The sequence below is a fragment of the Mangifera indica genome, chromosome 7, assembly GCF_011075055.1.
Source record: "Mangifera indica cultivar Alphonso chromosome 7, CATAS_Mindica_2.1, whole genome shotgun sequence".
NCBI lineage: Eukaryota > Viridiplantae > Streptophyta > Magnoliopsida > Sapindales > Anacardiaceae > Mangifera > Mangifera indica.
The window spans coordinates 1,365,265-1,391,884 of record NC_058143.1 but is presented as its reverse complement, the minus strand read 5'-3'; the positions used below and the strand labels follow the sequence as shown (position 1 = coordinate 1,391,884).

Below are 26,620 nucleotides of genomic sequence, written 5' to 3'. Positions count from 1 at the left end.
TGTTCTTCATTGGTGTGTAAGTACTTGTGTTGTTTGTGGTGTTTGTTTGTGTGGGCATGGTTCTTGGATCAATTCGGGGTCCTTCATGATTGAAAATAACCTTATCCTGGTGTAATTTCTACATGTATGTTTTCATATGTGAGTTTTAGCATTTGAGTGTTCTTGCTATAGGTTGATATCGATATTCGGAAGAATAATGCTACTATATATATATAAATGATTATTGTGCAACAGAGACATATCAAAGTCTATTAGCTTCATTGTCATGCTTCATCCGATCACATCACATCACATTTGTTTTTATAAATAACTTTGAACCTGTTGTTTGTATTTTTGCACTATGGATAGTGAAGAGTAATGCCATCTGTAGACTTTTTGTACAAACTTGTTCATTTATGCAGATGAGCAATCATGCAGTAGTGACACATTGAAATTTTGCTAAGCTTTATTGTTATGCACAAGCATGTTATTTCACATCAATTTGTAGAAGAGCTTGTATATATGGCTACATTTTGTATGGATACTGATGATGGCACAACAACTTAAATTCTTGGGTTGTTGTTAGGTGGTGATAATGATAGAGTTTGATTGTCTCTGGTTGTATGTTTGGTAATTGGCTTTGGATCTGTACGTGATAAGGAATGTCAACTTTTCTTATATATCAGTTTTGGGAATGTTTCACTTAAGATTTTTGAGTTGATATCTTGACTATATAAATGATGTGATAATGTATTGTTTTGAATTACTCTTTTTGGGTGACAGTAGAAAATATAGCAACCACTGGTGCAGAAATGGTGATCATAAGTAACTCTTCTTAGCGTGCTTCAACCACGATGGAAAAGATGAAGAGCCTTGGATTTAATACTTCTCTCTTTGTAGGAGCTATCACTAGTGGAGAATTAACACATCAGTACTTGCAAAGGTTGGGTATTGCACCTTCTAAGATTAAAGGTTAAGAAATCATTTATTCTTAATATGAATTAATATTTTGTATAGTTCAACTCTCATGCTGAATTCAATGTTTACTCTTAGTTTATACGACCCCATATTTTTTCAACATTATTTTGTTTTTGCATCAATTCTTAATTGAGTGTATTTATTTCGTTTCTCTTAGCACACACTTTAAACCAGCCTTCCTAATGGTTCAATTGACGTGTATTTTTTAATGGGAAACTATAATCAGTGATTCATCTATTCTATGATTGGTGCTTGTCAAAAGACCATTTTTCTTCTCTCAATTTTTCACGCTGATAGCTTAGCAAAAAAACATACTTTTCACATTGATTCTACTCTCTTACTTTGTTCTCCTTATGTGTTTTTGATTATTATTATTTTTTCATTTCTCATTAAAATTTTATTTTAGGGTATTGTTTTTCAGTCATATTTCATCCTCTAGATGGCATGTGTCTTGTTGGCTTTTTATACATTGTTTAGAGCTATATAGTACATCTCATTTTTTTTTCATATATTATACTATAAATAGGAGAGATGATGCTTGGTTTGCTGCACTTTGAAGGTCTTGCATTCACAGGACTTGGTGTGATCATGGTGCTATATGCCTTGAGGTATGCTAAGGATTAAAGTTTTATAGCTATTTTTCTTCTAATTCTCTTGGTGCTTCAATTAATTCCAATAACATGTAACTACCTAGGATTCTCTCTTTCCTTGTTTGATCGATGTAAGGTATTTGAAAATAAAGAAATCAAGAAGCATTAATTTAAGAAATGTTGTTACTATAAATCCTTGTTTGAAGAATGAACCATTTTCAACTTGTTTAAATTAGCAATTATCGGAGGGTTGAAACTCTCACTCCCAAGGGCAAAAAAAATTAAAAAAAAGGAAGGTAACCTTTTGGGAAATAGGTAAAGTCATGTCCTGGTTGTTAAGAATGTACCTCCAATTTTGAGTGTTTAAACATATTTAGGTGCTCTACTCATTTATAATAAATATAATCACTGTAGAATTGTAAGATGGTCTCCCCTGTTTTATTTAGTTCATTGAAAATGAGCAAAATTTCTTTATTTGGGTTTTTGTGATTGTTTGTATAACCACTTAATAGTCAATTCAATATGCTCATACATATCTCAAGCATTTCTTGTTGTAGGGGCTCGGCCTTCAAGTTGTAGAGAATGTAGAAGAAGCTGAGTTTATTTTGGCCCATAGTACTAAAGCTTTGGGTCTCCCTTCAGGAGAGGCACATCCTTCTAGTCTTGATGATCTTGAAAAAATATTGGAGCTTTGTGCGGCTAAGAGAATTCTAATGATTTTAGCCAATCTAGATTATGTGACTGTTGAGGCAAGGGCTCTGTGTGTTATGCCTGGTAAATTCCATTCTCCTTAGTACACCACAACATTGTGTAAGGAAAATAGCTTGCTCTGAGATGGCAGCTTTGACTGTGTTGTGACATTTTTATACCTGTTGCTGGTGATTTTGTTCACAATTTGGCCTGTTGCACAGAACCTGGAATTTCTCTATATATAAATTGCAGATTTTGGAATTTTGTTATCCTACCAATTGAGATGTAAATTTTGCTGATCCTCCTAGGTACGTTGGCATCCAAAAGCTCGGAGGTGAAGTGAGATGGATGGGCAAGCCTAATAAGGTCACTCAATCTCTTAGTCTTGATCTAATTAGTAAAATTGTTTAATTATTTATGTTTTTTATGCGTATCATTGTACGTGCGCAGTTGACTTTGCTTTATCACCTTTGTAATAATTCATCAGATAATATATAAATCAGCGATGAACATAGTCGGTGTTGATGCTAAACACTCTATTGCTGTGGGCGATTCCCTTCACCATGATATTGAGGGAGCCAATGCAGCTGGAATCCAATCAGTATTTACCATTGGAGGTATCCATGCAAATGAACTTGGACTAAACAGTCTCGGAGAAGTTTTAGATTTATCTTCTCTCCAAACTCTTTCATCGAAATATGATGCACATCCATCATATGTGTTACCAGCATTCATATGGTAAAATCAAATCAAGGTAAGTACTAGGTAAAATAATCTCAAGTCCTTAACAAATCAACTTAACAGTCTCAAGTCCTAAGTAATTTCTTTAAAGAATGTTTGCAAAGTTGCTTTTGTTGGGCCTAACACATTTCATACTTTTTCTTTGTTTTGCAGGTAGCGTAGCCACTTAATTGGAAAGTGAAATTCATTAAGACCGACATCGTAGAGATTTGAAGAAAATATAAAGATGATCATTGCTTCTTCTTAAAGATGGGGCTTCTTCATGTTGCCATGGTACCGTGAACTAATTGTGATGACAAGGAATATTTGCACTGGTGGGGAAAGATTGCAGGCTTCTCTGTTTATAATGTTGTTTGACTCATGAATGGTGTTTGGAGGTTATGAGGACTTTTTAAATAATTGAAAAAAAAGACTGCAGAAGAAAATTTCATATTTTGGAACTTGTGTGTACATAAAGTGGGAGAGTGATAAGGGTGTACAACAGTTTTGCGTTTGTGTTGAGGTTTAATGCGAGTGTATTAGACTTTGTATTATTATTTCTGTTTTTGTCATTTGACTCATCTCCCGTGGATGTAGACACAAATTTTCCGAACTGCGTAAATTAGGTGTTCTTGTGTGTGTGATTGGCTTATGGCTTTCTTTCACTAATCTTATATACTTCTTTTAACCAATAAAACCTCAGGCTAATTAGGCAGAAAAAGGTTTGATAATAAACATGTTAAAGCACTGCCTGTTTGTTATTGAGCCACCACCATTTCAATGTTGCTGAAGCTTTGGGTAGTAACAAGCCTTGATTGCAAACATTCATTAACCTCTAATAAGTTAACCCTTTTGTTAAAATTGGAAACAAGCCTATATAGCACAGCCAGAAATGGCCTAACTGAGAAAGGGAAAATTCTCAGTGAAATCTTATAAACAGAGAGCGAGCAGCGAATCTCCTTTGCTTTGTACAACTTAAAAGCAGGAGAGTGGTATATAAGAAGACTGTCCTTTCCATTTATAATATATACAGAGTGAATTATGAAGAATGATTAAGGATGAAGAAACCAAAATGGCTGAGGAAAGACACAAAGAATGATTCTCTATTCATTTTTATTTTATACAAGGCATGGCCGGTAGACGACAGGAGGAGGCAAGTAAAAGTAGAGTTGGCATCACAATCAAACAACCCAAAGTTGATGATCATGAAAGATTCCTTTCCTTCTTTATCTCAAGAATAAGTAAGGTATTTATCTAAGAATGACTTGTGACTCAAACATTCTTTTATTTTGAGCACTCTCCTTATAAACAAAATTAACAACTTTCTCTTTCTTTCTCACATTCTTCTCTTCTTGTTACAATCTTAAATCTTTCCTTATTTCCAACAATCGAAACATGGAAGTCGTTCTTGAGCCTGTCGTCTCCGAACTCGTTAAGGGGTTGTTTAAGATATTGGGGTCCAATGAAGTGCGGGACTTTGCCCGGCAACTTGTTGGAGGGGTAGATTCAGAGATCAAAGAGCTGGAGAACAAGTTGCAGATGGTTGAAGACCTTCTTCGCAATGCAGAAGACAGGCAGCTGATGGATAAACGAGTCAAAGAGTGGCTTGACAATCTTCAACATTGGGCTTATGATGCGGAGGACTTACTGGATGAGTTTGCCTACGAAGCTTTGCGACACAAACGCAAGGCAGAACACCAGGCTAGCTCCAGCAGACGATTTATCTGTCTCCCTGCTTCTTTCTCTAGTCCTTTGTTCGCTGTCCAGATGGGGTCCAAGATCAAAAAAATCAATAGCCAGTTGGAAAAACTTCTCCAACAAAGATCAGCAGAACGGGAATTCAAGAACCTTCCTGGATTGCCACCAACTAATGTCGCTGCACTGCAAAAACCAGAGGAAACTTCAAGCGTCCCACTCGGACAAGTTTATGGCAGAAACGAAGATGAAGTCGAATTACTGAAAATGGTGAAAAGTGGCGCCAACTTTCAACTAATAGCAGTTGTCGGCGTGGGAGGGATCGGCAAAACAACAATTGCTCGAGAAGTGTACAATCACAAGGAGTTGGAAGATATCAAGTTTGACAAAAAAGCGTGGGTGTGTGTTTCAACCACCATTGACGTTCTCACAATCTCAAAGAAGCTTCTTCAGCAATTCTCGTCCTGCGTTCCAGATAATTTAAATGATGTCCAAGTTCAGCTGAAAGAGGCAGTCAGTGGAAAAAAATTGTTGATAGTATTAGACGATATATGGAAGGTGGAGTACATCGAATGGGAAAAGCTTAAGTCTCCCTTTGCAGCTGGTGCTTTTGGAAGCACGATGATCGTGACAACACGCCATACAGATGTTGCACAAACAATAAGATGCTCTCACACTTATCAATTGAAGCTTTTATCCGACGAAGCTTGTAAATCCTTGTTTCAGGAGCATGCGTTTGGGACGGGTGCAGCTGCTAATGCTGACCAAATTTCCATTTCAATTTATGAAAGAGTTGTTAAAAGGTGCAAAGGCCTACCACTGGCAGCAAAGACCCTCGGTTGTCTTCTACACTCTAAGCCAAGCAAAACTTGGGAAGAAATATTAGAAAGCAAAATATGGAGTGCATTTGATGAAAGTGATCACATTCTCCCAGCACTAAAGCTAAGCTATCATTATCTTCCTTCAAATCTTAAAAGATGTTTTGGCTATTGCGCAATTTTTCCTCAGGATTACGAATTTGAAGAGAAGGAACTTGCACTTTTATGGATTGCGAAAGGTATTGTTCAACCATCATATAAGCAACTAGATGAGGCAGGTGAGTGTTTTCATAAATTATGTTCGAGGTCGTTGTTCCAACAATTGAGTAGTAATAGTTCTAAATATGTTATGCATGATCTTATTCATGATCTTGCTCAATCAGTTTTTAAAGGAATCAATTTTAGATATGAGGAAAATATTGTTGAACTACCAAAAAATTTTGAAAACATTCGTCATTTCAGTTATGATCTTGATTTTTTTCTTGGAAAAAATAAATTTAAAGCCTTGGAAAAAGCAAAAAGTCTAAGAACATTTTTGAAGGTGGGACATAAATTTGGAGGTTATATTAGTGCTACAATTATTTTTGATTTGATGCCAAAGTTAGAAATGTTGAGAGTACTATCTTTTGAAGGATACAACATCATCTATTTACCTAATTCAGTTGGACATATGATGCATCTAAGATATCTCAACTTTTCTAATACTAAGATAAGAAGTTTGCCTGAATCAACATGCCGATTATTTAACTTGCAAACTTTGCTATTGCAAAATTGTTTTGATCTCATGAAGTTACCTTCCAACATGAGATATTTGACCAATCTATGTCATCTTGATATAAGTGGTGAAAATTCATTGAAAGAGATGCCACTTGGAATGAAAAAGTTGAAAAACCTTCAAATTTTGTGAAATTTTGTTGTGGGCAAGGACACGGGTTCTAATTTGGAAGATTTGAAGAGCCTTAGTTTTCTTCAAGGAAAGCTTCACGTTTCAAAATTACAAAATGTGACAGATCAAAATCAAATACAGGGGCAGATACTAAGCAATAATAACAATCTAAAGGTGTTGTTATTAGAATGGGAATATGAAGAAAACTCACTGAAAGTTGATGTAGAAACGAATATACTTGACAAGCTAATGCCTCCTAGCAATTTGAAAGAACTCACAATCCAAGGCTATGGTGGTGAAAGTTTTCCATCTTGGTTAGGAGATTGGTCATGGCTCTCTAAGTTAGTCGTTCTTAAATTAGAAAAATGTATGAGGTGAACGTCTTTGCCTCCACTTAAAATGTTGAGCTCACTTGAAGACCTAACCATTAAAAAGATGGCAAGGCTAAAAAGAATAGATTTTCGAACACCTTTCAAGTCATTAGAATTTCTTCATTTTGAGGATTTGAAAGAATGGGAGCATTGGGATTGTTGGAGAGGAAATGAAATTTTCCCTAAGTTGCATGTGCTTTCTATTAAAAAATGTCCCCAACTTATTGGAAAAATACCTGATCGTCTTTCTTCATTAGAAAGATTTGTCATTAACTATTGTCCAAAGTTGGCAGTCTCATTCTCAAATTATCCAGTACATTGCAAATTAGAAATTGATGATTGTGAAGGAACAGTCTGTAATGATGGTTCGAATGATTTTAAGTTGTTGGATTCTAAACATCTTGCAAATATTCTGGAGGTTAAAGATAAATTAAAGAAAGGTTCTCAAAGAGTAGATCTTTTGGAGATTGTTCATGATGAAGAGATTATGGAATCATGGCGAAATTTGGAAAACACAAATTTTCTTTCCAATATAAATTCTCTTCAGATTATTAAGTGCCAGAATCTAAGATCTATTGGAAGGGGCATGCTACCTTTTTCTATAAAATCGCTGCAAATTTACAGTTGTGAAGAGCTAGAATTTTTGGAGGATTTAAGTGTTTCTCTTCTTGAACACTTATGGATTTTTAGGTGTAAATCTCTCAAGTGCATATCATTAGATGGTCCATTGCCTGAGACACTCAACCAACTAGATGTTGGTGGTTGCAATGCGCTGGAAACATTATCATCTAGTAGAAATGAGTACCTCCCTAAGGCACTTACATCCGTCTGTATTTATTATTGTACAGAGCTAAAGTCAATTGCTGAGTCCTTTGATAATAGCCCGTGTCTTAGACAAGTAAGTTTAATTTATTGTAAAAATCTTGAATCCTTACCTTTAGGTCTACAGCATCTTCCTTGCCTTGAGTACATTGGAATAACAGATTGTCCAAAATTGTCGGTGAGAGAAGGTGTTCCCACCAGCCTTAGACAACTCTTAATTAATGAATGTGAAGATGACAAGGGAATGGGAATGGGAATGAGAATGCTCACCTCTCCAAAAAAGTTGCAAATTGAAGAACTCCCACAGCTTAAATCCATCTCAGACCTGACCAACCTCACCGCTCTTGAAAGGTTGGATATCATTTCACTCCCACTGCTTGAATCCATCTCAGACCTGAACAACCTCAACTCTCTAAAAGAGTTAGAAATATCATCCCTCCCACAGCTTAAATCCATCTCAGACCTCACCAACCTCACCTCTCTAGAAGGGTTGTGCATCAAAAGCCTTCCACAGCTTGAACTAATTCCAGATCTCAGCGGCCTCACCTCTCTTACGGAGTTGTACATTGAGGAATGCCAAAAGCTCAAATCAATTCCAAGTCTCAGCGGCCTCACCTCTCTTGAAGAGTTGCTGATCCATGATCTCCCACAGCTTGAATCATTTCCAAGTTTCAGCGGCCTCACCCCTCTTCAACGGTTGAGGATCCATGATCTCCCACAGCTTGAATCAATCCAAGATCTGAGCAACCTCACCTCTCTTATAGATTTCACAATTTCCAATTGCCCAAGGATCAAATTAATTCCAAGTCTGGGCAACCTCACCTCTCTTACATTTTTCACAATTTCCAATTGCCCAAGAATCAAATTAATTCCAAGTCTGAGCAGCCACACCTCTCAAGAACGATTGTGGATTGTGGATTGCCCAAACCTCAGATCCATTCCCGATCTTGGCAACTTCAAAGATTTATCAGTTGAGAAATGCCCAAAACTCAAATCCCTGCAAACCCTGCCATCCTCACTTCAGTCTGTACGTATTACAGATTGTCCACTGCTTATAAAACGATGGAAAAATATTAGGGGAAAATATTCCTCAAAGATTGCTCAAATTCCTGAAGTTGTAATAGATGGCAAATTCATCTACAATTCAAAGGAGTACTAAGTTGATGATAGGAGATTCTTTCTGGTATTTTCCTAATGGCACAGATACATCTAATTCCATCAAAGGTTTGTAAAATATCTTGATGACACCTCTACTATTGGCCAGATGTTTATTTAATCCAATATCTTTTCTATTAATTTTGAAGTTATTAATCTCATTTGAACTTTGACAGGTGATGGTCAATAAGAATCTCTCAATTATAGTTTGTCCAGGTAATTCATTTAATTTTAATCAACTTAACATAATACCTTGTATCTCTAATTCTAATCCAACATTTCTAATTTCATAAATTTATTTGGTAACTCAAGAAACTTTCAGCTTAGGAAAATTCCAGTTTTTGGAATTCTAAATAAAGTAAATTCTTCATGTTCTTGTTTCCTGAGAGGATCTTTCAACAACAGATTTTTATAGCTTATTTAAGGAATCATTGTTTACTTACTCAATGTAAACTACACAATGCAGGACTGCTATGCTTAGATTCAATGTTGTAGAAATCATCGGAAAGGCTTAAAATTTTCATTCTCTAACTTCATGTAAGCATATTAAACATTGTGTTTATATATCTAACATTGTAAAATTACACATTTTCTACCTCACTCTTGGATTTATATATGAAGTCTGCCAATTGATGAGAGCAAAACCAAGTAATGGACTTCTATATATCTTGCTGAGACAGAGCAACCAGTAAATTTTCACCTTATGCAAGTATGTAATAAATTCTTTTTGAATTTCTATTTCCTCTCATACAGACAATTATTCTTTCAATTTTTGAGAGGGTCATTGAATACAAGATTAGATGATATTATTGCTTAATTTGTATGAGTTAAGAGATTTGATGCAAATTTGATAATTTTGGCTTTTATTTTTATGCTTCTACAATTCAAGGCAACAATTTAGGGCAAAAATGTGTAGAAGCTAGTGTTGAGCTATTTTCATTCTCAAATCAAATAATAGATTTATAAATTGATCTCGTTTGGTTTTAGGCTTGTCAAAACTTCTAACATCTGAACCATTCTACAATTTTTATTTCTACTTTTTATTGTGTAGAAAATAATTCCCCTGCCTCAAGTTTAAACTTCGCTAACTTTTTTTTTACTTATGTCAGATGCTTGACTACAACAAAACTCTGAGCGATCAGCAATATTTTCAGATTGAAGTTTACTACGGTACTTATATGTTTCATGTCAATCTCATTTCTGGTTGAATTTAAATTTTAATATGTATAATTTAATTCAGTATTTCATCATTTTTTTCCAGCAAGAAGCAAGTAAAAAATATTTCTCTAGTTTCAGAAGTAGAGGATGGCATTTTGATCTTATAAATTGAAAGTGGTTCCTCTGTTTCAAAGCTTCTCTACATTGTCATCTCATAGATTGTCTCAACTTTTGTGGTTCCAAGGTAATCAAAATTAAGCAATCTCTGCAATTTTTTTATAAAAACATAAGCTAAAGATCCTTGCTACTTTCTTTTCCAAATCTGGGTCTACTGTTTTCCTTCTGATTCATTTTTCTTCAGGTGCCACTGTCTCCAACTTAGACAAGCAACTGTTAGAACCTAATCCTGGCATGTCTAAGTTTTCCAGATCTAAACTTACTGCGTGTCTGCTTGCTGAAATTCCAATACTGAGATTGTATCTTCTAGCTGTTGCAACCGTTAATGAAGCAGCATTTTTCCTGCTTGTGTGTATGGTATTTTTATTGTTATCTCATTGTTTTTGTTTATGGCAAAGACACATTGTGAAATGCATCATTATTAATCTATGGTTTACACTTTATAGCTTATTTAAGGAATCATTATTTACTTTCTCTTTTTGCAAACAACACTATGCAGGATCCCACACTTAAATTGACATTGTAGAGATCGTTGTAGGGCTTAAAGTTTTCCTCCTCCAACTTCATGTAAGCATATTTAAACTTTCAACAAGATCAAGAGTTATTTCTGCTTCACACATCTAATTGCATATTATGTACCCTACTCTTGCATTTGCATATGGAGTCCACCAGATGGTGAGAAAAACGAAGTACTGGACCTCTACATATCCTGCTAAAGCAGTACAACCAGTCAATGCTCATATAACAAAGCACATGAGATATTCTTTCTTGATCCTTTTACATAGTCTTATTCTTACATGTTCCCACCATCATTACACTTTTATTTTAGGAAAGCATGTCTCCTTAATTTGAATGTTTTAATATTCAAGGTGAATATTGAAAGGATTTTAAGATGAAATCGACACAACTTCAAGGGAGTAAATTCTTCATTAGGAATATTCCAATATTCGGGATTCTAAATAAAGTAAATTCTTCATTTCTTGTTTCATTTTTCAATTCCTGAACAACTAATTACATAATCTTATGATTTGTTTTTTTGCGAGTTTTGAATTCAGGGGAGGAACATTTAGAGGCAGAAGTTGAAATATTTTCCGTCTAATTGATCTAAAGCTTATTTCGTGCAATTTAGGTTTGTCATCTTATATAAGGGATTTTCATAGCTTATTTAAGGAATTATTGTTTACTTAATATAAACAACACAATGCAGGACCCCTATATGCGTGGATTCAGCGTTGCAAGAATCATTGGAAAGGCTTAAAATTTTCCTTCTCTAACTTCATGTAAGCATATTCAACACTGTTTTTATACATATAAACTTGTAAAAAATGATGATCCCAAATCATTTCTGTTTCGATTGATTTATATATGTAGTCCACCAATTGATGAGAGCAAAACCAAGTAACGGACTTCTATATATCCTACTGAAGTTGAGCAATCAGTAAATTTTCACCTTATAATCTAAGTTATTATCATGTCATTTATGCAGCAACATGTGATCAGTTCCTATAGTGGTAAGACATTTCTAAATAAAATACAATTTTGAACTTGGACAAATTCTAGTTTCTGGAATTCTTCATACAACTAAATTCTTCATGTTGTTGTTTCATTTTTCAACTCCTAAGAGGATCATTGAATAAGAGATTAGATGATATTATTGCTTAATTTGTGTAAGTTATAATTCTATACTTCTATAATTCATGGCAAGAACGTGTGGAGGCAAGTGTTGACCAAACTTCATTCTCAAATTGAATAATTGATTTAAAACTTGATTTTGTTCAGTTTCAGGTTTGTTAAAACTTTTAACATCTAAACCATTCTATGATTTTTATTTTTACATTTTGTTGTTTTGAGAATACTTCCTCTATCTCGAATTTAAACTTCGTCAACTTTATTTTTACTGGTTGTACTGCTTTGGCATTTTGATATCAGAAGTTGAGTTTGGCATTTTGATGACAGAGTACTTACAAATTGAAAGTGGTTCCTCTGTTCAAACACTTCTCTATTTTGTCTTCTCATAGATTCTCTCAACTCTTGCGGTTCCAAGGTAATCAAAAGCAATACCTGCAATTTTTCGATAAAAACATCTGCTAAAGATCCTTACTACTTTCTTTTCCAAATCTGGGTTCCTTCTGATTCATTTTTCATCAGGTGCCACTGGCAACCTTGCTGAAATTACAATACAGCTGTTACAATGGCTAATCAAGTTGCATTTTTCTGCTTGTGTATGTGGTTTTTTTATTGTTATCTCATTGTTATTGTTTTGGGCAAAGACATATTGTGAAATGCATAATTATTAATCTATGGTTTAGTTTTTATAGCTTATTTAAGATATCATTATTTACTTTCTCTATGCAAACAACACTCTGCAGGATCCCTACACTTAAATTAAACATTGCAGATGTCGTTGCAGGACTTAAAGTTTTCCTTCTCCAACTTCATGTAAGCATGTTTAAACTTTCAAAAAGATCAAATGTCACTTCTGCCTCACAAATATACTTGCATATTATGTACCTTACTCTTAGATTTGCATTGGGAGTCCACCAAATGGTGAGAGAAAACCAAGTAATGGACCTTTATATATTCTACTAAAGCAGTACGACCAATCAATGTTCATCTAACAAAGCACATGAGATATTCTTTCTCGATCCTTTGACGTAGGCTTATTCTTACATGTTCCCACCATCATTGCACTTTTATTCCCAGGAAACATGTCTCCTTAATTTGAATGTTTTAATATTCAAGGTGAATCCTAAAAGAATTTCGAGATGAAATCCACACAACTACAAGAGTTATGTGTCACTTTGAATGAAATACTCAAATAAGATGTTCAGCTTATGACATTTCTGTAGTAACTTGTGAGCAATCAATTTTTATGGTAGTAAGACATTTCCAACTTTGATAACAAATTCTTGTACATTTTTTAGATCTTTGAAATGATGACAAGTTCATGTTTTTTTTTGCAGAAACTGCAAGAGAAAAAATCTCTAGAATCACATCTTACAAACTTTGGAGATCAAGAGGTGTTCTACTTATATAATTTACAAGATTTGATAAGTTCTAGTCCTTACTAGATTAACTAACTAGTCTCATATCCCTAAAGTAAGTTTATAATAGGATTGCGCTCAAAGTCACATTATTTTAAGTTGGTTAGTGTATTTGCAATACAAATATTGATATTCGTCCCTTGTTACTCAACAACTTATTGAAATAAAGAAAAGGAAGTTAGGGCAAGAAATCTCGTAAAGCAAATTGATGAGATAAAAACATAGGACATCGCTTCAAAAATTTGTAAGTCACAATTTTACTCTTGTATCATTTGTTTCATGTATTTCTATAGTTGTGTCAATTTCATGTTTCATGTTTCTTGGTTTTGTAGGTGATATGCCTCCAAGGTTTGAAAGTTAAGCACACAAACAGAAACATGGCTACAAAGAATGGAGAAAATATAGAGTTTTGAAGAATAAACCACTAGATCATTTCTTCACAAACTTGGGACTCATCGCGTCACTATGGCATCATAAACTTAATGTGATGATAAGAGGAATATGAAGCTAGTAGGGCAACAATGTAGGCAAAGGAAATCTACTAAAGTAGCAAGATATCAGTTCCAACCATGGTAAGACATTTCCAACTGGATAAAAATTCTTGTAAATATTAAGGTTTTTGTGACGATGACAAAACTTATGTCTTTTCAACAGGATTAAAGAAAACAAAAAAAAAAAACTCTAAAATCTCACCTCTTGAACTTGTGGAGATCAAGAAGTGTTCTCCACTTGTATATTTTGTCAAAGAAGGTTTGTTGGATATGATAATCTCAAGTATTTAGTAGATAAACTGAACAGTTTCACAACCTTAATTTGTATTTTTTATGGTTGTTTGTCTAGTTTCAACTCAAATATTGATATTTGTCTTTTGTGAATTAATAGTTTGGAGAAAAAAACGGAAGGAAAGTCAAAATAGCTTCAACAGGCTACATGACAAGAATTTTTCTCAATAAATTGGACAAGATTAAAAGATTTGATTCGTCCACTATTTTCTTGTTCATAAAATTGTAAGTTGTAACTCTATCTGTTGTATCAACTTTTTTACTTGTTCTTTTAGCTCTGTCAATTTCATATTTTATTTCCTTCTTTTGCAGATGATGATCTAGGCACACAGTTGGAAAAATTAAGTTCACTAACACCAAACAGTTAGTAAGGCCACAAACCACTAGATCATTGCTTCACAGACTTGGGGCTTCATCATGTCACCATGTCAAAAAATGCAGTTGCAGGGTGCTACAGACCTGGAGTTTTGCCTTGAAGCTGCTCTTCACTACTGCTGGATTAGTGGCATCAGAATATTTGCTGGAGATTTTAATGTGTTTGGGATGAAATAGATGCTGAAGATGTGCTGCTGGGTTGGCTCTTCCTTGCTGCTGCATTCCTGTTACTGGACTAATACTGGAACAAGAAATCTGGAATTTATGTATTATAGCTACTATTGTATTGAATGATAAATGTACTCAAATATCAGAACAATATTTGTAAACTGATACTTGTATTGAAAAGATTTTCCAAAATTACAATGAAAGTTCAATTGATCCATCTTGAAGTTCCTTACATTGGAATTAATATAGATTCAACAAACATAAAAAACTCAAACAAATAGATTAATCCCTCCAGCTTTCGAGAGGCTGAAACTTTCCTCTTCTTCCTTCTCAACAATTTTCTTCTCTAAATTCTATTTGGATCCTTCCCTTCTCCTTTTATCCTCATTACAGTAAAGCTTTCCCACAGATTGCCACGCACCCTCACCAAATTTGGTAGTCCTTGCTACTCCACTCCTTTGCTGCCATGTGTGTTTGTTGTCCGAAGTGGTCCTTCCTTCTCTTGATTGTTTTGCATTTGGTGTCCCATGTTGCAGGAATTGTAAGTATAGGCCCTAACAGTCTCCCTATCAAAAGAAACAAATTGAAGTACACAATAATATTTGATTAAGGAATAAAAAGCAGAAGAAGAAATCTGCAGATTTTAAAGAATCAGATCGCAAGAACCCTTTCTACTTTTCTCTTATGTGTCTAATGCTTCTTGATATAGGATAAAATTGGATCATCCCATAAGAAAATTTAAAAATATCTTTGAAGTAGATGAAGCATGCACGATGTGTTTCGAGAGCATTATAACTCAACAAAGCAGTACAATGTCAGTTAGTTCCCAAACAAAGTTCAAATTTATGCAATTAAAAGTTCAACAAGTCCCTCGTATAAATTGAGGAGAGGAAAATTGGACAATAGAATAAGGCTTAACCTGGTTTGGTATAACATAGTAAGTCTTAAAAGCTTTTACTTTAAGGTCCCTTCTCAAGCAACATTCTTCTCCTGACAATATGAATTCCATCAAGAAGATGTAAAAACGCGCTACAAGAAGTAAGCTGCCTAAATGGCAGATGAAACATATCATGTGCTCACCAAAATTGCTTCACCACTTTCTAACAGAACATCAGCCTTAGACAGAGTAAATAAAGAAACACCAGCACTCATATCCTTGCAATAGTCAAGCAAACAATGAACATAGCAGTAGCAAACATAATAAACAGAGACGTGCATGTAACATTATAAACAATTAACATGCTGACATGAAAATCAAATCAATCTTGAAATAAAAATTATTTCAGTACACACATATGTACCTTGTGGTGATAGAACTTTTCTTAATTTTCTCTTTCTGAAGCTCAATTGTTGAGCTACATGCATACATGTGGCATCCTAAAGACAAAGTAACTTACCCAAAAGAAACAAAAAACAAAAAGAGAGATAGACAAGTATATGTTACCCTCAAGATCGACAAGGAGTTCTTCCTTCATGCAAGTATGAACGGTATTACAAAGGCTTTAAGATACAATCCAAAAACTCTCAACCCCTCTTCTAAATGAGCAGGACCATTAGAAGATAATCATGAAATCTTATAGTGTTGAAGATGTAATAGCTAGTTAGAGAATTTTTAATGTATTATATAGAAACTTTTAACTGATATTACAAATTTATTTGCATTTTAAATTTTATAACTCCTATTATATTAATTGGTAACTCTTATAATAGTTTCAATATGTGACTCCTATAAAAATTTCAATTTTAACTCCTATAATAATTTCAAGGTTTTCCAATCTTTTAAAAACTCCAACTGTTATTATTGCTGCTAACATTAGAGATTGAAAGCCACCAATATACAAACTCATTTATGGATTTCAATATTATTTACACATATTCGGTTTATATCTCTTTGATGAAAATTTAGTGCATGGGACAAAACACAACAAAGACAATACAAGTATATAATGTATTGCCAAATATTATTGGACGTGTTTAAATTGTCTCCTGAAACAAAGTGTGATTTTCGTGATAACTGCTGTACACTTTTAAATGCATTCAAGAGTGATAATAATCGGCAAACAAAGAATGAATTTAAAAGAAACCACAAATACAGAAGGATTTACAATGGTTAACTTTTTATATGAACGCTATGTCCACTCCACTGCTATGAAATTTCCCTAGGAAGAAAATGAAGGCCCAAGAAGACCGCAGATATTTTCTATTAAAAGAAGGGCAGTGGAACACTCCCGATTTTTACAGAATGCAGATTTTTTTCTCTCTCATCCTTTCTTCCTCACTCTAAATGAAGAATAAACGCGTTACTCCAGCAACCATTGAATCATGGAGTTGTTACTATTACAGGATTTTGTCAATTTAATGATTAGAAATGAAGAATAACAGAGCAAGATCTGTGGATCCATATGTGCCTAGCTAGTTCTATTACTTCTATGTAATTTGATTTTTTGATAGGAATAGTAGATTCCAATGGGAGAAAGTTAGGGTTTATCGTATCATAAAAAATTCATGGTGAAATAAAAATAAAATAGAAAGTAGACAAAGTGTTTGATAAAAACATACCATGATTTCAAACGAAAACACTGAAATAAGCTAGCTAGAATTTGAGATCTGGCAGTGGCGACCACTATCTGCTGTGGAGTTTTTTTTTTTTATTCAGAGACAATGCAGGATAAAAAAATGAAAACAGAAGCACGAGAAGCAATAGGCTGTAGAAGATCTTCAATACTCAAGGCACAATTAAAGGGTCTTCAATTGTGAGATTCTTCACAACACACATGTGTGAGCCCTAGGCAAATCCACATTGGCAAAGAGGGTAAAATATAGCAACTCTCCTTGAAAAGCATTCGCAACTCCACCATGCTCATATTTGTGTGTATAACCCTTTGTTACTGTATAAAATTCTTTGTAAGAAAAAACCTTTATATTTAGCATTGAAAATAGGCCATCATTATCCTAGAGTTCTCTCTTCTCTGCCATAGTATCACAAACAACATTGTTGTTAATGCAAAAAGAACAAATGATCCAGCAAAGCCAACAAATCAAATTATTATTATTGGTAATTTTCCCTGCAAAGTGATACACTATATTGACCAAAGTTCAGCAAGAAATAGAATAATTTTAATCACAAAAAGATTATCAAAATTGCTTGCTAGTCTTGGTTTCGCTCAAAAAAGAAAAAGAAACTTGTATAGCTAACGACATATAATTTCATAGAGACATTTCATCGAACAGCTTCTAGCACAGCATTTTACAATATAACATTTGCCCAATACAAGCTATAGCGTTTTCCCTTTGAGAGATTAAACCTTTAATCAGAATACACATAAGATCAAGACCCTACAAAACACCAGATAGATAAGAAAATAAAACTGTTGCAGACCTCCTTACAAAACTAGAATTATACAGTAACAACATCCACAAAAACAAATAAATAACTTCACAAACTTTAATTTTCTTTTGATTTCTCACGTTTTTCTTATAGCCAAACAAACAAATAGTTTGAATGAGCGAATGTGAATGATTTGTTTACCTTCACAATGACGATTAACCAAAGCGGAGAGTCCGTGAATACTGAACACAGGTGGTTTCAGCGCTTTTTTCAAACGGAAGATGAAGGTGGTAGCTGAAAGTCAACAGTAGTGGTGGTCCTGAACAGCCAGCAATGGTGGAAGAGGAAACAATACCAGGTGAGGGAAGAAGATGAGAGTGATGAAATATTACTCTTTCTTTTTTTTTTAATATTAAGTCATGTTACTTGCAATATTTTTTTTACGAAATATTGACCCGATGTGGAATTACGATGACGTGGCAGAATAAAGGGCGGCAGTCACATGGGTTCCACGTCAGTCCGAGCACATAATCGGTACCATTGGTCGGTACTCCAAGCATTACCCAACCAGTTAATAGTAATTTCAATACTACTCATAAAAATCTCAGACATCTGTTGTTGTAGGGGCTGAGCCTTCAAGTAGTAGAGAATGTCGAAGAAGCTGAGTTTATTTTGGTCCATGGTACTGAAGCGTAGGGGCTTCCTTTAGAAGAGGCACGTCCTACTAGTCTTGAGGATCTTGAAAAATATTGGTGTTTTGTGCAGTTAAGAAATTCCAATGATTGTAGCCAATCCAAATCTCATCTCTTGAACTTGTGAAGATGAAATATTTTGTTAGAGAAAACTTATTAGATATGATAATCTCAAGTCTTTGCTAGATCAACTGAATAGCTTTAAAAACTTAAGTAATTTTTTAATATAAATGCTCTCAATATTGATTTTGTCCTTTGGTAATTAATAGTTTTGAGAAAGAAACAAAGAAAAAATCAAAATGGCTTCAATAGGATAAATGGCAAGAATTTTTCTAAATAAACTAGATGAGATTAAAAAACTTGACTTACTTACCATTTTTTTGTTTATAAAATTGTGAGTTGTAACTCTGTTTATTGTATCAATTTTTTTACTTATTCTTTCAAATCTGTCAGTTTCTTCATATTTTATTTCCTTCTTTTATAGATGATCTAGGCATAGAGTCAGAAAATTTAAATTCACCAACATTAAACAACTAGTGACTTGGAGAAAATCTATAAAGGGTTAAGGCCACAAACCACAAGATCATTGCCTCACAGACATGGGGTTTCATCATGTCACCATGTCAAAAAATGCAGTGGCAGGGTGTTACAGATTTGGAGTTCTGCCTTGAAGCTGCTTTTCACTGTTGCTGGATTAGTGGTATCGGGATGTTTGCTGGAGATTGTACTGTGTTTGGGGATGAAATAGATGCTGATCTATGTGCTGCTCTTCCTTGCTGCTGCACTCATGTTACTGGGCTAATACTGGAACCAGAAATATGGAATTTATGCATTATAGCTACTGTTGTATTGAATGATAAATGTACTCAAACATCATAACAATATTTGTAAACTGATGCTTGTATTAAAAGATTTTCCAGAATTACAATAAAAGTTTTTTACATTGGAATTATCATAGATTCAAGAAACACTAAAGACTTAAACAAACAAACTAATCCCTCCAACTTCTGAGATGCTGGAACTCTCCCCCTTCTTCCTTCTCAAAAATTTTCTTCTCTGAATTCTATTTGGATCCTTCCCTTCTCCTTTTATCCTCACTACATTCAAGCCTTCCCATAGATTGCCACATTCCCTCCCCAAATTTGGAAGTCCTTGCTGCTGTGAAATTGCCATCTGCTTCACTCCTTTGCTGCCATGTGTGTTTGTTGAACCAAGTGGTCCTTCCTCCTCTTGATTGTTTTGCATTTGGTGTCCCATCTTGCGGGAATTGTAAGCATAGGCCCTAAAAGTCTCCCTATCAAAAGAAACATTTTGAAGTACACCATAATATTTGTTTGAGGAATAAAGCCAGAAGAAGAAAATCTGTGAATTTTAAGGAATGAGATTGCAAAAACCCTTTTTACTTTTCTCTCATGTGTCTAATGCTTCTTGATATAGGAAAAAACTAGATAAACCCATATAGCACAAATTAATGAAATTTTCTATTACATAAGTTTGATATTGCATAGTTTTAGGGACATTAAAGAATTAAACCATGTAGGTAGAATGAAACAATGAGAATCAAACAAAATACCTTACCTAATACATGAAGACATACTTATAACATGCCAAGCTAATACTTGGATTATTCAGGTTTTCTAATATTATTTGACGTCGAAAAATTCCCCACTAATTGATGAAAAATAAATCAATTGATTTCTTGGGATTTACACTTACTCATAAAAATTAAATCAACTATAAAGCGAAATAGCTAGTTCATGAACTAAAAGACTATACTTTAAAATAACACCTACTCTTGGTAAAACCTTAAAAGAATCAGGTGAAAACGGAAATTCCTAACGTTTGCTTTTGGCTGGCAACATATGATAGTAATGTTTACCCAACATGGAATTACTTTCAAATATTTGCCATTGGTGCAAGACACTTTTTCCATCACGCCATCCGAGTATCAACAAGCCTAAACATCAAACAAATTGGAATATCTGTATTTCGCTATGATATTTCTTATACAGATGCATGATATAGTTCAATTGGTCAACTAGAAAAAAAAGCTTAAGGTTACATACAAAAACAATTTGTCAAAATTGATTGCTGGAAGATGGTTTGCACCTCTATTAGTATTAGTGACAAGGAGCAAACAAAAGAAAGAACATTCAAGAAGAGCACTAATCAATTCTTGGAAAGGAACATTTAGACTTCATTGATTATGTCATATTAGAGAAACAACTGAAAACAAAGAAGAATAAGTAGTGAGAGTAGTTGAAAAGACCAGAAAATAATGTATAAGATGATAAGGTGGTGTCTCATCTAACAGATGGTTGGATCATTCTGCTTTAAACTAAGGCAAGAAGTATCAAATATTAAAGCACTTATGCAACTTATATATAGCATATGTTAAAATATATTTTGAATATATTTAAGATATTTTCCGGCAATAGACATGCCTATGTGTAAGTTCTTTATCACCGGTCTCCTTTTCGGCATTGCTTCCTTATTTTCCGTTCACCGACTCGCACTTCCCTTAGCTTTAGATCATTGTCTATTATCCTGAACCTTGCATTATTGGATTGTTGTGGTATATCTTGGGCTTTTTATTGGACTGTGTTAAGATTTAAAAGTAAATAATATTCAGTGGGATAATTATCAAAGGCTCCCTGTATCATATTCGAACTGTTACTAGTGCTAATAACAATAATTAGAATAATTAGGATTGAATTTGATATAAATCAAGCTTAAACAAGGGTTAGTTTGATATTGATTTGAACCTATAATATTTTTAACTTAAGTTTAATTTGATTTGAAAAATTGAGGTTTAATCTTAGTTCAGATGCAATTTGATTTTGGATTGGATTCGAATTATTTTAACTTTAAATATTTTAATTAGTTAGAACTTAATTATTTATGAAAATGATAATAATCTTTGACTCGATCTTTGATCTGGCTCAACTATTTAGACTAAAAATTTACTTATTTAATTTGAATTATGAGATAAATTTGAGTCAATTCAAATCAAATAGTATATATCTTTGGTGTTAATCCTTTTTAAAGTATTTTTTAAATATTTTCTCCAAATTTAATGCCATGCGGATAAATTTTTTTCTCTTATCATACCGCAAATAATTATATAATTAAAAGTTTTTGAAACAACGTATTTTACTTAAATTATTTTTCATTTATTACAATTTTTTATTAATATATGGATAATGTGATAAGTCTATCTCATATATTTTAAATAAGGATAGATTCAAACTGAATTTATTTATATCAAGTTTATAGTTTGATTTAAATGAGTTAAATTTAAATTAAAACTGTTGTGAATAAAAACTTGAATTCATTTTATTGATTAACACCATGGCTAATAAATAGCCTTACAATAACTAACTGAGAAAAAACAGCCCACGTTTTATATTAACGTGGTAAAGAGCAGAGAATGAGTCAAAGTTAGAAACTACCCTACGTAATAGGGATTATTAAAACAGAAAACAATCTAAACAATAAGAAAGCCCAAATCCTGACACCCTCCCTTAAACTAATTACTAACATTAATTAGTTTACTATGAAGAACACCCATCAAGAAACGTGTCAAGCTTAATAATAATTAGTTTACATCTGGAACTTCACGAACACCCATCAATTCTCTCAGCTTCAAAAACGTGTCAAGTTTGAGAGGCTTGGTCATCATATCTGCAATCTGGTCTTGTGTGCCACAATGAACTAACTCCACTACGTCTACCTTAGTAAGATCGCGCAGAAAATGAAAGCGAACATCTATGTGTTTGCTTCGTCCATGCATCACTGGATTCTTTGATAATTTAATTGTTGAACTATTATCACAAAACATAGTAGTACATTTACCTTGTATATGACTGAGCTTCTCCAAGATTCTCCTCATCCAAACGACGTGACATGCGCAGGATGTTGCAGCTATGAACTTAGCTTCAGTTGTGGAGAGTGAAACAACAGGTTGCTTTTTAGAAGACCAAGACACAACACCAGAACTCAATATGAACACATACCCTGATGTGTTTTTCCTATCTTCCAAATCACCGGCATAGTCACTATCAGTAAAAGCAATTAATTTATCATTCCCTCCCTTCTTGTAAAGGATCCCAAGATTTGTTGTGCCTCTCAAATATCTTAACGCCCTCTTTGCTGCTTGTAAGTGAAGCTCAGTTGGTTGCCCCATGTATCTACTAATTAAACTCACTACAAACATCAAGTCAGGTCGAGTTGCTGTTAGGTACATAAGACTTCCTACCACTTGCTTGAAGAATGTTGCATTAACCTTGACTCCATTTTCATCTTTAAAGATTTTAAAACCTGGAACAATCGGACTATGAACAGAATTGCTCTCCTCCATCCCAAATTTTTTTAACACATCTAAGGCATATTTCTTTTTACTGATGTAAATACCATCTGTTTCTTGTAACACTTCAACTCCAAGAAAGTACCTCATCTTTCCCAAATCGGTCATATCAAACTCATGCAACATAGACCTCTTGAACTCATAAAACATCAGTTCATCATTTCCAGTAAAAAGGAGGTCATCAACATATACACTTACAATTAAAATTTTACCTCCTTTGCTTGTTTTGACGAACAAGGTATGCTCACTGTGGCACTTCTCAAAGCCTTCATTCACAAAGTGTGCTTCTATACGACTAAACCAAGCTCGTGGAGCTTGTTTGAGTTCGTATAACGCTTTCTTCAGTTTGTACACCTTGTGCGGATTGTTTTTCTGCTCATAGCCTTTCGGTTGCTCGACAAACACCTCTTCACTTAGCTCACCATGGAGAAAGGCTGATTTCACATCTAGTTGGTAAATCGTCCAACTCTTTTGAGCTGCAAGAGCAATAATCATTTGAACTGTATCCATCCTTGCCACTGGTGCAAAAACCTCTGTGTAATCAATTCCATGTTATTGTGTATAGCCTTTTGCTACAAGACGTGCTTTGTATTTGTCTACCTCTCCGTGCTCGTTAAGCTTTGTTTTGTAAATCCACTTGACACCAATCTTCTTTGCACCTGCAGGTAAGTCAGTTAGCACCCAAGTATCATTCTTTTCTATGGATTTTATTTCTGAATCCATAGCAACTTTCCATTTTGCACTTTTCATAGCCTCTTCAAAAGAAATGGGATCTGCAGACGTAAAAAATGCTAAATTAGTCTCATCTTCTTCTTCAGATAGACCTTCACCCGTTTCATAATCACTCATCCATACCGGTGGCCTTCTTACTCTTCCTTCATTCGAACTAGGTAAACTTTTTTCATCTACTGGATTTGGGGAAACAATAGAAATGTCTTCTATACTATTTTCATCTTCATTCTTGACCTCACCTTCATTATTTGCAGTAATATTTCCTTCATCATCTCCTCATTCCAACACAGCTACCACATGTTCTTCATAGCTCTTATCCCAATCCCAAGATTTGTCCTCTTCAAAAACTACATCCCTACTAATTATGATCTTCTTGGCTTTTGGATCATAGAGCCTGTAAGCTTTAGATTCTTCACTAACTCCCAACAACACACAAGTAAGACTTTTGTCTTCCAACTTAGTTCTCTTAACATCTGGTACATGAACATGTGAGATACAACCAAACACTCAAAAATGTCCAACCGACGGCTTGACTCCACTTCAAGCTTCCTCCGGAGTTATGTTCTTTACTGCTAGAGTAGGACTTCGGTTTAGAATATGCACTGTCCAATTCACAGCTTCTGGCCAAAAAGTCTTTGGAATCTTTTTCTCTGAAAGCATACTTCGAACCATATTCATGATGGTTCGATTCTTCCTCTCTGCAACTCCATTCTGTTGCGGAGTGTAAGCTGTTGTCAACTGCCTCTTGATGCCATTTTCTTTACAAAATTCATTAAACTCTTGTGAAATGAACTCATCCCCTCGATCAGTACGCAAACATTTAATATAAGAACCTGTTTCTTTCTCAACACAACTTTTATACTGTTTGAAGATAACTAAAGCTTCAGATTTTTCAACCAAGAAGTAAATCCATACCTTTCGACTAAAATCATCAATGAAGCTAATTAGATACCTCTTTTTGCTGTTTGAGACTGGTGTGATAGGGCCACATATGTCAGCATGAATGAGTTGAAGTTTCGAAGATGCTCTCCAAGTGCTCTTATTTGGAATTGGGTCTCTATGTTGCTTACCAACCATGTAATCAGTGCATACAGTTTTTGAAGCTTCAAACTTGTTTTGAAGAGTCCTCAATCCTTTGTGACTTAAGTGTCCATATCGACAATGACAGAGATGAGATAAGCCTTGTGTAGTTGTGTGAAAACAAGCTAGTTTCTTTGGTTCAGCCAACAAGATAAACATTCTATTGGCAGTCATCTCTGCTTGAATAATCAAGCCCTTCTCAGGATGATAGATTTTACACGTGTCATGTTGAATAAGAATCACTAAACCTTTCTCCTGTAGCTGGCCAATGCTCAATAAATTATTTTTCAATTCAGGTATATAAAATACCTCAGTGACTATATGATTGAATCCATTCACTTTTAACCTTATATTACCCTTCCCCATCACTATCAATTTTGAGTTGTTTCCTAGCTTCACTGTTTTCCTAAAGCTTTCATTGAGGTCGTAGAAGAAAGCTTTATCTCCACACATATGGTTGCTGCAGCCCGAATCTAAGAACCAAACATCCTCCTTTTTAGCTTCATTTATCTCAACATAGGATATCAGCAACATTGTTTCTTCTTCAAGTTCAGCATAATTGGCCTCTTTGTCATATCTTGGGCATTTATATCGAAAGTGTCCAAGTTGGTGACAATTGTAGCATTCTACGGTAGCTTTGTTGAAGAATTGTCGTCCTCTGCCTCTGCATCTGCCTCTTCCTTGAGAGAATTTGCGACCACGATCTCTTCCTCATGTACTTTCCTCATGAGTTGCCTTCAATGCCTGCTCTTCTCCTTTGTGCCTATGAAATTTCTGCTCGTGAACAATTAACGAACTTTGCAATTCATCGATTGACTGGTGATCAATGTCCTTTGATTCTTCAATTGAGAAAACAATATAATTGAACTGGTCACTTAATGATCGTAGTATCTTTTCTACTATTGTAACATTGCTCACTTGTTCACCATAAACTCTCATCTTGTTGGTAACAGACATCACTCTTGAGAAATAATCAGAGACACCTTCACCAGATTTCATCTCAAGAGTTTCAAACTCTTTGCAAAGAGCTTGAAGAATGGATCGTTTCACCCTTGCATTGCCCTCATACTTCTTTTTCATGGAATCCCATATCTGTTTAGATGTGTTCTTCTATAAGATGGTTTCTAAAATAGTTCGATCGATAGCCTGAAATAGATAATTTTTCACCTTCAAGTCTTTCAGCTTCATCTCATCAAATTTCTTCTGTTGTGCCTCTGTCTACACTGCTCCGCTTTCTGGCTCGACATAACCAGTCTCCACAAGACTCCAATACTCCTTGGATCTTAAAAAGTTTTCCATCAACATGCTCCAATGATCGTAATGACCATCAAAGCGAGGAATAGCAGGTTGCACAAAATTCCCTTCAGTCGTCATCTCCCTTGCTGCTGCAAATCACAAAAGCTGCTGCTTTGTTTCTTCAAGCCCAGTGGGGGCTCTGATACCAGAATGTTGTGAATAAAAACTTGAATTCATTTTATTGATCAACACCATGGCTAATAAATAGCCTTACAATAACTAACTGAGAAAAAACAGCCCACGTTTTATATTAATGTTGTAAAGAGCAGAGAATGAGTCAAAGCTAGAAACTACCCTACGTAATAGGGATTATTAAAACAGAAAATAATCTAAACAATAAGAAAGCCCAAATCCTGACAAAAACAATCTCAGTTTATTGAGCTCAAGATAGGCATTCTTGAATCTTCTTTTTTTCTTAGAATATTCTTGTTTTTCTTTAATGGTTCTTATATTTTTTTTACAATTCTTCTATTTTCTTTAATATTAAAGATCTTCTTCACTGATATCATTGTTTGTCAATTTGAGAAAGTCAAGTTTGAATAAATTATTATAGATTCGAGTTAAGCGTGAGTTGACTCTAGTTAATTCAGATTCGATTCGAATCCATTCTTGTAAGCATGGCCATAAAAAAGGAGGAGGAGGACAAAACGCAGCGTTTTGTTCCAGAACCGTTAATTATTTAACACAAACGAGATAGCCTTGAACGAAAACAAAACAC

The 26,620-nt window shown here is 34.4% G+C and overlaps 3 protein-coding genes and 1 long non-coding RNA gene across 4 annotated transcripts in view; 3 read left to right on the top strand and 1 right to left on the bottom strand.

The window, feature by feature from the left end:
• LOC123220609 (putative disease resistance protein At3g14460) overlaps positions 1-14,625 on the top strand; it is a 142,180-nt gene extending 127,555 nt beyond the window's left edge. Inside the window, exons 6-20 of the mRNA XM_044643037.1 lie at positions 10,224-10,396; positions 10,539-10,606; positions 10,712-11,003; positions 11,095-11,168; positions 11,247-11,319; positions 11,996-12,083; positions 12,188-12,261; positions 12,409-12,478; positions 12,782-12,917; positions 13,003-13,059; positions 13,253-13,327; positions 13,416-13,655; positions 13,738-13,833; positions 13,966-14,090; positions 14,178-14,625. The gene's annotated coding sequence lies outside the window, so the exon portion shown is untranslated. The remainder of the gene's footprint in view (positions 1-10,223; positions 10,397-10,538; positions 10,607-10,711; positions 11,004-11,094; positions 11,169-11,246; positions 11,320-11,995; positions 12,084-12,187; positions 12,262-12,408; positions 12,479-12,781; positions 12,918-13,002; positions 13,060-13,252; positions 13,328-13,415; positions 13,656-13,737; positions 13,834-13,965; positions 14,091-14,177) is intronic.
• Positions 4,353-6,734, top strand: LOC123220839 (putative disease resistance RPP13-like protein 1). Its single transcript, XM_044643431.1, has 2 exons — positions 4,353-5,748; positions 6,544-6,734. Exons 1-2 carry the CDS (start codon positions 4,353-4,355, stop codon positions 6,732-6,734), a joined length of 1,587 nt encoding a protein of 528 aa, XP_044499366.1.
• Positions 6,792-9,319, top strand: LOC123220838 (putative adenylate cyclase regulatory protein). The gene is made up of 3 exons (XM_044643430.1): positions 6,792-8,773; positions 8,881-8,920; positions 9,171-9,319. Exon 1 carries the CDS (start codon positions 6,792-6,794, stop codon positions 8,706-8,708), a length of 1,917 nt encoding a protein of 638 aa, XP_044499365.1. The 3' UTR covers positions 8,709-8,773; positions 8,881-8,920; positions 9,171-9,319.
• On the bottom strand, positions 14,591-18,521 carry LOC123220682. The gene is made up of 4 exons (XR_006503125.1): positions 17,938-18,521; positions 15,489-17,377; positions 15,328-15,398; positions 14,591-14,974 (listed from the first exon to the last, which is right to left on the bottom strand). It is a non-coding gene; the product is annotated as an uncharacterized LOC123220682 (long non-coding RNA).
• Positions 18,522-26,620: the final 8,099 nt, after the last annotated feature.

Excerpts from the sequence above, each read along its gene's own strand:
- LOC123220838 (XM_044643430.1), top strand. The coding sequence starts at position 6,792 with ATGGCAAGGCTAAAAAGAATAGATTTTCGAACACCTTTCAAGTCATTA.
- LOC123220839 (XM_044643431.1), top strand. The coding sequence starts at position 4,353 with ATGGAAGTCGTTCTTGAGCCTGTCGTCTCCGAACTCGTTAAGGGGTTG. Across the intron at positions 5,749-6,543 it reads TAAGCAACTAGATGAGGCAG|AATGGGAATATGAAGAAAAC; the intron begins GTGAGTGTTTTC and ends TGTTGTTATTAG.